The 12270-nt window shown below is 42.6% G+C and overlaps 1 protein-coding gene across 1 annotated transcript in view; it reads left to right on the forward strand.

The window, feature by feature from the left end:
* Window positions 1-12270, forward strand: part of grm5b (glutamate receptor, metabotropic 5b) — a 61974-nt gene that overhangs the window by 6356 nt on the left and 43348 nt on the right. Inside the window, exons 3-6 of the mRNA XM_070970437.1 lie at window positions 158-595; window positions 798-912; window positions 11137-11211; window positions 11636-11810. Of these exons, the coding sequence (XP_070826538.1) occupies window positions 158-595; window positions 798-912; window positions 11137-11211; window positions 11636-11810 (803 nt within the window). The remainder of the gene's footprint in view (window positions 1-157; window positions 596-797; window positions 913-11136; window positions 11212-11635; window positions 11811-12270) is intronic.

Raw genomic sequence — 12270 nt, forward strand, 5'->3', positions numbered from 1 at the left:
GTGTCTTACTGTCCATCAAGTCTGCTAAAAAATGAAAATGTGTCCTACTTAATGCAGTCATTAGTAATGAGAACATTTAGACAACATTGTTATCTAAATGTCAATGTTCAATTTGACTAGATTTGATTGCCTCTCCCACTCTGCACACCCTGCACAGGTGCATGAGCGCAAGTGTGGAGCGGTGCGAGAGCAGTATGGCATCCAGAGGGTGGAGGCCATGATGCACACGCTGGACCGCATCAACACTGACCCGTACATCCTTCCCAACATCAGCCTGGGCTGTGAGATCCGGGACTCCTGTTGGCACTCAGCTGTGGCTCTGGAACAGAGCATCGAGTTCATACGGGATTCACTGGTCTCCTCTGATGAGGCTGAGGAGTGGGGCGGAGGAGGTTCCTGGGGAGGGGGAGGAGGTGGAGGAGCGACAATGAAGTGTGCAGACCCCTCTGCCACTCCAATGCGGGGGAAGAAACCGATTGTGGGTTTAATTGGCCCAGGGTCAAGCTCAGTGGCCATCCAGGTCCAGAACCTTCTACAGTTGTTCAACATACCACAGATTGCCTACTCTGCCACCAGTATGGACCTCAGTGATAAGGTGAGATGAAGTACCTATAGTACTGAAGTTATACAGATGTAGGCTATTAAATATTAGAGAGAATCGATTTAAGAGAGAATGTATTTCTGCTGCTCTAATGTAACTTTAATTTAATTATGTAGAATTACTCATTACTTAACTGAATGTTCTAGATGCTCCTGGATAACTCCACCTGTCATTGAATTTATCTCCATTGTTTCAGAGCCTTTATAAATACTTCATGCGGGTGGTGCCTTCAGATGCCCAGCAGGCAAGAGCTATGGTGGACATTGTCAAGAGATACAACTGGAGCTATGTGTCTGCTATACACACTGAAGGTACAACACCCACATACTCTGTCTTTGACTTTCAAACTCCTCTGCCAAGATCAGACATGGACACACAGACTCCTTTTTCTTTTCTTTTCTGTTCTTTCTTCCTCTCTCTGCCCCTGCCTCATTATTCTATGTTCTTGACTCTTCATTACATTTATTTAAACGAATCTTATCCAGAGTGACTAAAAATAAATGGAACAGCGGGCTAAGTAAGAAAAGAGATTTGTGATGCTTCACAAAAAGGAACTTTCTGAGAAATTAGAGAGATAAAGTAGAAAAGTTGCGAGTATTTTCAGTGCAAAGACCAGATGAAAGAGGAAGACGAGGAAGAGAGGATGTAGCTGATGAGTTTTGTTGTAGCAACAGTGCAGCAGAGAGTGAGGGTTTTTAAAGTGTTTTTAAAGAGATGAGTTTTAAGTTTACTAAGGTAAATGTGATTAAAAATGGAATTATGGAAGCTGGTTAGAAGCCAAGTAGTGGAGGAAGCAGTAGTGTCCCCAAAACAGCAGTGTTGATCAGTAGGTAATAGATGGAGGATAGCAGAATGAATGGTGTCACAAGAACAGGTGGTCGCCACACTGCCAAAATAAAGCGAGACAGACATCCCAGGGAGCGTAGTCAAAAGGAGATGGTGTGTCAGGTGCCACTGACCTCAAAATACAAAGTATAATCTCAGAATACACGCCACTCTGAAGAATGATGAATGAAAAGCTAGAAACACATGGAGACCTGGAGAAGGATTATGCGCTGTAGACATAGAAAATTATTTCAGGAAAGGAAAGGATTGAATTTTGAGGTGATATTCATTTGATATTGGCATGGAGATACTCTACAAACTCACTCAGGCACTCTGAAGATGGTAGTGAGTCCAAACCGTTGACTTACTGGTGGGAGATAGTGTGACAGCCACATGAACTGGAGGACAATGCAGTAACAAGAGAAGGCTTTTTCAACCCGAGAGTGTGGGATAAAGAGCGATACACACACACACACACACACACACACACACACACACACACACACACACACACACACACACACACACACACACACACACACACACGAACACAATTTAAGGACTCTAGATCCTGTCCTTATGAGGGCATTATAAGGGTAAGTATGTGTATGTGTATGTGTGTGTGCGTGTGCGTGTGCGTGTAAGTGGTATGCTTGTATGTAAGTGTGTGTGTATATATATATATACTGATTATGCATGCATGTGTGTATCTGTGTGTTGGGAGTGCATCGGGAGTGTATAGATTTTATAAAGAGGCAAAAAGTGTTATGTGAGCAGCTGATATCATGTAAGTGTAGAATATTTACATCATCACTTAATAAGCAACAAATTTTGGGGGTTTCAGCCAAAAATTATGTAAATGGTGGCTTACAGACAAATCAGCCTGCGTATTTGTAACAATATGGCAGGTATAGCGTGTGACATTCATTTTTTGCTTTCTCATGAGACTGCCGTCTGTATGAGTGCGTGTGTGCGTGAGCTTGCTTATGTGCTGCTACTAATCTTAGTGTCGAGACTGGTACTGTGTGTGTGTGTGTGTGTGTGTGTGTGTGTGTGTGTGTGTGTGTTTGAGAGAGTGCTTGTGGTTGTGTGTCCAAATGTGGAAAAAATGTTGGTCTTTGTATTTCCCCAGACAGGCTGGTTTGACCTTGGGCCGGGTCTTCAAGGTCGGCCACTGCCTTCTCAAATACAATCACTCTCAAACACCGAGAGCCAGAGAGGGAGGATGGCAGAGGGAAGACAGAAAGAATTAAGAAGGGATAGAAAAGAGAGATACAGAAGAGAGGCGAAGGACGGGGAAGGCACTGGAGGTATGAAGGGAGAGGACAAGGAGAGAGGGCTGAGAGAGAGGGGAGGGCAGGGAGGAAAATGAAGGAGGAAGGGAGGAAGTAAAGGGTTTATTGAGGAAAAAGGGAAGAAGAAAAATGGGCAACGAAGCACAAGGGAGGAAGACAGAATGGGGAAAGCAATGACAATAGTGCCAGAAAAACACAGAAGACAGAGAACGAAGGTGTGTGTGTGTGTGTGTGTGTGTGTGTGTGTGTGTGTGTGTGTGTGTGTGTGTGTGTGTGTGTGTGTGTGTGTGTGTGTGTGTGTGTGTGTGTGTGTGTGTGTGGCTGTGGAGTGCTTGGGATAGATAAGAGAGAGTACAGAGCTGCAGATTCAGTGAAAGATGTGGGGGGTGGCGGGGAGGTGAAGTTTATACAGACTCATTAATTCTCTGCATTAACATTTTGCATCCGGAGGCAAGAGTCGATAGAAACTGATAAGCAAGAAACTCAATAATATATGTATGTAATATCAGCGTAGTAACTGCATAGAAGTAATTAATTAATGAAGTAATGTTAGAGGGAGAACAGTCACTGTGAGTTTTATTTTCTCATCCGGTCATATATCGTACATGACCAAATATATGCGTGTAATAAGTGGATTTTACAACCGTTTCTCCTCTATTGGCCGTGGGATACAATCAAGTCTCTGGGATAGACAGTACCTTCTTCCAATTATGGCTGCAATGCTAAAAATGATTTACAGCCCAGTGCTGTTTCTGGGGGTGGACAAGCAAAGCAATTTCCTTCAACCCATAACACTAAGGTCACTCTGTAACACAAATTTAACATCTGGTTTTGTGAGACTTCCAGGGAGAAACATTGTCTCATAGACAGATCAAATCTTCTCCAATACTGATTTAAATTCATAGCCTGGACCCACAAAGTCTACTGGAGCTCATTGCACCATTCCAGACGATGCCAGTGATTCCACCAGAAGCGTGTTTCAGAAGCATCCCAGAAGTGGCTCTCTGCTCTGCTCTGCGGACAATACGCACCCTGGTCTATTTTTGACGGACACCGTGTCACGCTGCACAGAGCAGATCAAGCCAGACATGAAGTCAGACATAGGAATGGCATAGAGAATCTGGTCAATTTTCAAAATAAAATGCCCTGCCTCAGACTCAAGAGCATGTATCAACAATAAACACAATAAAAACAGACAAAAAAGAAACCACTTAACTATGTAGCCTACTTAAACAATGGTAGGAGCACAAACATCAAGTAAAACTGACCCAGTCAATCAAATCAAGTCAACACAATCAGGCAGGCAAAAGACGCTGCATCTGACATGCTATGAAGCTGCGTGGAGGACGGAACAAAACCGTCCTCCACGCAGCTGGTGGAATCAGCGGGTGACCGTATGCAGTATAAAATTAATTGCAGCTCATCAGAAGGATAATAACAATTCTTAATTTCTTAATAATTATCATCATTATTTTGTTTACGAGCAAAAGATCAGTCTTCACAGAAATTAGAGGTGAGACAAGCAGAAATCAGATAAATCAGAAAAGATACAGTATATACACTGATAGATAAATAAAAAGATGAATAGATAATCATACAGTGCAACATAGCCATTGATGAAAAACTTATTTTAAAAAATAGTATTAAGGGAATTGAAAGATCAGGTGCCTAAAAGATAGCTGTACAGTCATACAGTATCTCACAAAAGTGAGTACACCCCTCACATTTTTGTTAATATTTTTCATGGGACAACACTGAAGATATGACACTTTGATACAATGTAAAGTAGTCACTGTACAACTTGTATAACAGTGTAAATTTGCTGTGCCCTCAAAATAACTCAACACAGAGCGATTAATGTCTAAACCGCTGGCAACAGAAGTGAGTACACCCCTAACTGAAAATGGCCAAATTGTGCCCAATTAGCCTTTTCCCTCCCATGTCATGTGACTCGTTAGTGTTACAAGGTCTCAGGTGTGAATGGGGAGCAGGTGTGTTAAATTTGGTGTTATCGCTCTTACGCTCTCTCATACTGGTCACTGGAAGTTCAACATGGCACCTCATGGCAAAGAACTATCCGAGGATCTGAACAAAAGAATTGTTGCTCTACATAAAGATGGCCTAGGCTATAAGAAGATTGCCAACACCCTGAAACTGAGCTGCCGCACGGTGGCTAAGACCATACAGCTTTATAACAGGGCAGGTTCCACTCAGAATAGGCCTCGCCATGGTCGAGCAAAGAGGTTTAGTGCACGTGCTCAGCATCATATTCAGAGGTTGTCTCTTGAAAATAGACATATGATGGCTGCTAGCATTGCTGCAGAGGTTAATGGGGTGGGGGGGTCAGTCTATCGGTGCTCAGGCCATACGCAGCACACTGTTTCAAATTGGTCTGCATGGCTGTCATCCCAGAAAGAAGCCTCCTCTAAAGATGATGCAAAAGAAAGCCTGCAAACAGTTTGCTGAGGACAAGCAGACTAAGGACATGGATTATTGGTACCATGTCCTGTGGTCTGATGAGACCAAGATAAACTTAATTGGTTCAGATGGTGTCAAGCATGTGTGGCGGCAGCCAGGAGAGGAGTACAAAGACTCTTGCCTACATTCAAGCATGGTGGTGGGAGTGTCATGGTTTGGGGCTGCATCAGTGCTGCCGGCTGTGGGGAGCTACAGTTCACTGAGGGAACCATGAATGCCAACATGTACTGTGACATACTGAAGCAGAGCATGATCCCCTCTGGGCTGCAGGGCAGTATTCCAACATGATAACGACCCCAAACACACCTCCGAGATGGCCGCTTTCTTGCTAAAAAAACAGGTCAAAGGTGATGGACTGGCCAAGCATGTCTCCAGACCTAAACCCTACTGAGCATCTGTGGGGCAACCTCAAGGTGACGGAGCGCAAGGTCTCTAACATCCACCAGCTCTGTGATGTCATCAGGGACAAGTGGAAGAGGATTCCAGTGGTAACCTGTGACGCCATAGTGAACTCTATGCCCAGGAGAGTTAAGGCAGTTCTGGAAAATAATGATGGCCACACAAAATACTGACACTTTGGGCACATTTTGGCCATTTTCACTTAGGGCTGTACTCACTTTTGTTGCCAGCGGTTTAGACATTAATGTCTGTGTGTTGAGTTATTTTGAGGGCACAGCAAATTTACACTGTTATACAAGCTGCACACTGACTACTTTACATTGTATCAAAGTTGCATATCTTCAGCATTGTCCCATGGAAAGATACAATAAAATACTAACAAAAATGTGAGGGGTGTACTCACTTTTGTGACATACTGTATAATAAAATACAACTAAAATGAATTTTGAGCTGAGTTTGGTGAGACTCATCATCAGTCACAGTCACAGTCACACTGCTGTTCCAACATAGTGACATCCACACTTTAACAGACAGGAGAAATTGTAAACTTTAACAGTATTTGTCGAGCACCTTGGCGAGACCAGCCTGTAGCTGAAGGTGCTCATCTGCTTCACTAGGCACTGTGAAGGAGATGGGAGGTGTCGTCCACTATCCTTTGTCAGCATTCTTCTGTAATCCACCAACATCCACCTCCATTACTGCTATTATGTAGAGTATATAAACTGTACTGTCATGATAAAAAGTGTGCATATTCTGTGCAATATCTCACTTTTTTGATCAGTCTCAGTCTGATATGAAGAAAGCTAATAATAATTCAGACACATGGCTGCACACAGTTGTGTTTCAGTATGTTTTTCACTGAAGAGAGTCAACATCCTTTCACCGCACTGAGTTCAGTTTTCCTTTGTTTCAATCGTCGTCTGCCTCCTTCTCTCATTTCGCTCTGTTCAGTTCGATTCAGCTCTGTGGGATTTATTGACATGAAATGTGACATGTGTCACCCAAGCACGCCCCATCAGAAATTGATCACTCTGTATAAATCAAGATGTCAGCCTCTCGCTCCCTTTTTGTTTTTCTGACTTTCTCTCATTTCTTTCTTCCATTTCTCATTGCTTATTTCGATCCTCAAGCTGCTGACTCTCCCTTCCAACTTCCCTGTTTTCTCTTCCTTTCTTTTTGCCATCACCCCCCATTCTCTCTCTCTCTCTCTCTCTCTCTCTCTCTCTCTCTCTCTCTCTCTCTCTCTCTCTCTCTCTCTCTCAGGAGCATAAGATGCCTCGTGCCTATTTAACTGTCATGGCCGTGGCAAGATTGAGGAAGATGAAGGATGGATGGGTTGGGGAGGGCAGTGTAGAGAAAGGTATAATGAATGGGGAAGAGGAAAGTGACAGAATCTGCTCATATTTTTATCGGCTTCTCTGGCAGTGTCGCCTAAGGGTGAAGATTCAAAGTGGGTCATGGGCCAGTTTCTGGTGGGTCCCCATATAACAAGTATTCTGTGTTTTAATGAGCCTGGGTCACAGGACTACTCAAATTGGCGCAGACTCAGATTTCAGAAGTCTTGGTCTGGGAATCCATTTAATGGCTTTTGTTAACTTAGATGGATGGTTTGCTGGCCCTCATGCTGCCCAGGCTCTATCAATGATCTCTATGAGGGAATATTAAATAGAGATTTTCTATTGGCACAGATGTTAGTCAGGTCATTTAGGAGGTAAAATGTCTGTACTGTTGGTAAAACAGCTTACCCTGAATGAAGGATAAATGAACTGAATTGTTTATGAATGGTTCGACTTCGAGCTACAAATTCTTATTTTGTTATATTACTGACATTTTAAAGCTTAACACAGTGTGCAGCTTGGTTTCAGAACAGCTAACCTAATTAAAAGCATACTGTGCAGCTTAGGTCTTAGGCTAACGTGTACTGAAAAATAATTCTCATAGACATAGTTTGTTGAAAGTGCCTGTGATGTAGGATTTTTCTTTGCCTGTTTGAAGCCCAGAAAGTGAGAATATCTATACTCAGAGTTTGCCCGGTAGAATGAAAGCGCAATGCAAGAGCTGGAGTGAAAACTGCACCTGTGGCAAAGTCATGGTTATGGCTAACTGCTGAAAAGCATCCTGTCTGTAGCCGAGAGGGAATTTCTACTGCAAAAAATGGATAAGAAACGACTAAATATTAATAAGAAACATAATAATATTAAATTAAGGGGTTGAACTGAGCTACTAACTGACATTAGAGTCACATGGTATGGACTAAATTAGTGATTGTGACTACAACCTCTTATATAAGCTTCAGTGAGACTGTTTATGTCTTGCCAGACTAGATGAGTGCAGGCTGAATGTTTGCTGTCCCGTCCATAACCTGCGGAATAGATCTACATCCCTCATCGAGTGAGTAGTCCCATTAACTGATTTTATTGAACGAAACATTTAGCCCTCATATCCAGAGCTGCTCAGTGTTTCTGTCTCCATGTAGCTCCAAGCTGCAGTATATATTTACATTCCAAATTAACATTAAGTCGAGCTTGAACAAATGAATCTGTAGCTGTTGTGAGAATCAGTTGGTTCCAGCTTAATTGTGCATTGACTTACATCATAGAATCAACTAGTTTGAAAAAAAAAAAATAATAATAATAATAATTTGATGGCAGTAATTTGGGCTTGAGGAAATTGTGACACGGACATAAATACAGTATGTCATACAGAGTTTTTGAGTGTCTCTGTGCTAATGCATGCATTGTATTTGTGTTTCTGTGTGTGTTCTATCAGCGACGTAATTCTGTAAACTTGTGTAACTCGGTGTTTGACACATTATGAGTGTCAGTCTGCCCCAGGGTATTACCGTGTTTGACATTTAGCTGCATATTGTCGTAGCACCCGAGTTGTGTTATGGGGTAGGGGTGGCATTGGTGAGGATGGCTGAGAAGTGCTAAAGAAGAAAAGCAGAGGTATCATGAGGAATAGGAAGAGAGAGCGGGAGGATGCCCTTTACTTAATAATGTTAAAATTTGCGCTGTTGTTTTTCTGTGGGGGAAGCTGTGACCGGAGGGAATGAGGGTTGAAAAAGAGGAAGCAGACAAAGAAGGGAGACAGGGAAAAGGGAGGGAACATGTAATTGCATGTAATAGACCTGATAAGGGTGAGAAAAGACGAGGATAGTTATTGAGAAGGATGGAGAAGGGTGGGAAGCAGAGGGGAGGGATGGAAAGGAAGGGGGAAAAGACACAGAACCACCTGTCTGTATGTTACATTTTACTGCCTGATTTGCTGCTATGAATAAGCGGGGGTAGAAGAGGGGGAGGAGAGGGAGCACCACAGGCAGCAAGCAGAAGATCCTTCAGCTTTGCATTTGATTGCATGTTGTAAAGTATTGCAATATGAGATGAATAACAAGATGAGAGGAGAGATCAAAGAAGAGGGTAGAGGGGCCTGAATGCGAGGAGCACACAATGAGAAGGATTTTTGTTCTTTATCTTTCATGTTCTTTACACATCTCTACTGTTGGAAGCTAAATGTGGGTATAGAGACCACAGAGGGAAGCTGTGAATGTGTGATCTCTGATGAAACAGAGGCAGTCACCACACGTAAGATGGAAGTTTGAGGTAAATTTACGATACATGAGGGCTTTGCTCCAAAATGTGATGGTCGACATGGAGCTACACAAGAGCTAATGCCTCCTAGTTGTGTGTCAGTGTACACATGTGTAATTTGGCCTGTGTCTGTGTGTGTGCGCATTGCAGATAATTGAAATAAAGTCAAAAATAAAATAGGAGAGGAATGGCACCAGGAGGCTACCGAGAGGGGGTAAACTGAGTGGATGAAAGCTATAATGGAGGCAGTGGAGAGCAGGTTGGCAAGGCGAGTTGAATCAAGCAGGGAGCGCAATTATCATGTGCAGAGCTGAACTTAGAGGGAGGAATTTTCTTTTCTTTGGCTTTGAACGCAGTAATAACTAGCTATTCATCCTGAATGTGAGATTTTTGGTTCATTTTCACTCTGCTTTGCATCAATGTATTCTGTGTCTGATCAAATAGATGATAATTTGATGATTTTTAATGATTTCCCTTATACCTGCTCTGACATCATAACCATACCGATTAAGACATAGTGACATGCTTGCGATATGTGTTTGAGTGTATGTGTGTGTGTGTTTCAATGCTTGCACAAAAGTATTGTGTAAAATCAAGTTAAATTTGGGTGCAGACTGACTCCTGCTCTGTTTGGTTGTCACCTCCAGTATAAAACTGATCAATGTATATATATATGTGTGTGTGGGTGGGTTTTTGTTCTGGAGGGACGGGTGCGTAAGTGTGTTTGTGTGAGAGTGTGCTCGTAATGTAAAGTGGCACGGAGAGTGTGCATGTGTTTGAGAGACAGAAACGCAATGATAAAGAGACACATGACAAGCTTGCTGAGTGGAAGAGAGAGAGACGTCTCACACGTAAATCCCTGTTGAGACCAGAGTGAAGTAGGTTACAAGCTTTATCGATTTTGATGATGGCAACAGTATGAATGTGTGTGTGCATGCGTGAGCGTCTGTGTGTGTGTGTGTGTCAGTGTGTGCAAAGGGAAGGACAGTCTGTACCATCTGTCTCCCACTCCTCTCACTGAGACACTAATTACAGGACTTTACACTTCGCTCCACCATGCTCATCATTGGACTGACTACACACACACACACAGTGGTCAGGGACTGTGGGACCTCTTTGACTTACAGTGTACATTTCCTCTTCCTCTCTTTCCCCTTTTCTCTCTCTGTGCTCTCCTTTGATTTGCCATCTCTCTCCCCTCTTTTCCGTTATCTCTGTCCTTTCCTCACTGTTTCTGCCACTTTTTCTCCTTTGACCTCTTTGTGTTCCTCATTAATTTAAGTAGAGCACAGATCAATGATACCTAATTAGACTGCATTGTATTGTTGATAACATACTTAGTAAAAAGGAGGACACTTTAGAGGATGTAACAATCTCATTGAGTGAGAAAGGAGAGAAACACTCGTAAAAAGGGTGAGAAAGAGAGGTTTTTTATATTTTCTTCAATCAACACAGAAGGGAAAGCGATAAAAGGGAGAGGAAGAGAAATTAAAGAGGGGAATCCTATCATATTCTTTGCCAGTGTGTACAACCCTTCATTAGCATAAATTCCAGGTCACCCACTTTCTCTGGCAAAGAAACGGGTGCCACAGTGGGGAGACGCTTTCTCTGACATAAATTTGAGCTTTTATGAGTAGTGCAGTAGCAGGCAAGTTACTGCAGTGGGCATGTTTTTTAAAGTCAGTGGGGATCAGGTCTTTAATTGTTCCTTAGAGACATTGATTTTTGGTGGAAAAGATGACATAATTCATGGCAGCACATTTTCTCTCTCACTTAGTCGTGACTTGGGCACATCCATCTGTGTATATCTATATATGTTTCTATCTATCTTTCCACACATCCATCTGTGTTTCTCTGCTTTTCAAACAATAGAATGAGGGTAAGGATGGGAAAAAAAAAGTGAATTAATTAAATAGCCCTCATCGTTACCCTTTCTCTGGTTTTGCAGGCAATTATGGTGAAAGTGGAATGGAAGCATTCAAGGACATGGCGGCCAAAGAGGGCATCTGTATTGCCCACTCTGGTAAGACACTCTGGTCAAGACAACCACAGTACACTAAGCAATATTTATCCCAGACATTACAGAAATTTGTAGTCGAGTAAAGAACTACATTATATTTTAGTGGGTATAGAGTTTGTGTAAGTCTTCATTTGCAGTTTCACACAGACAGCAAAAAGCAGCACTTGCATCTAAGTATCTCTTTTAAAATGTTTATTCCATTTAAAATGAATTTAATAGCCTTCTCAGGTAAAAGAAGATACATTTCTTACAATACAGTTCGGCCTGCTGTTTCATTACCTTGCAAAGACATTCCACACTGAGCACAGTTAAATAATGGAATAGAGAAACTGTGACACAAACACTTCACAAGACATGAAACAGCACGGATCCAAACATCATCAGTATCACAGACCACGTTTGCATTTGTCTGACATGTTTCCCCCAGGCAAAATCTGGAGCAATGCTGGAGAGCAGAGCTTTGACCGGCTGCTGGAGAGACTGAGGGCCCACCTGCCCAAAGCCAGGGTGGTGGCATGTTTCTGTGAGGGCATGACTGTCCGCAACATCCTCATGGCCATGAGACGCCAGGGACTGGTAGGAGAGTTCCTACTCATCGGCAGGTCAGTGGAGCTGCAAAGTTCACTTGTGTTGTAAATAATTTGAGCTGTGGTAGATTGGCATACATAAGGGATATATAGAGTTTCCCCTCTCTGTCGTACAACTTTTTTACTGAAGTAATGTAATTGAGATGCATCAGTGGGCCTTTTATTTCTCCAGTTTACTCTGTGCTAGTGAGTTTAGTTTAGTTTATGGAATTTGAATGTGAGTGCATCAGTAAAAAATCAGTTCTGTCACTAGTGTGTTCCACATTATATAGCCAGGCAGCGATATTCAAACTGTGTGATCCACTGGGGATTTCAGCCGCTGGATGTTTTCAAGGGCAGATGGAGAGGCAAAGCTGTGGCTCTGTGCTAACATAACCCTCTCACGAGGGCCATGACGATTATAAACACAGAGCTATGCTTGTTAAAATAGGAGCTCAAGTGGTAAGTATCAGCTTCAAACTAAATTCAACCAAGT

This window comes from Chaetodon trifascialis, chromosome 9 (genome assembly GCF_039877785.1).
Source record: "Chaetodon trifascialis isolate fChaTrf1 chromosome 9, fChaTrf1.hap1, whole genome shotgun sequence".
NCBI lineage: Eukaryota > Metazoa > Chordata > Actinopteri > Chaetodontiformes > Chaetodontidae > Chaetodon > Chaetodon trifascialis.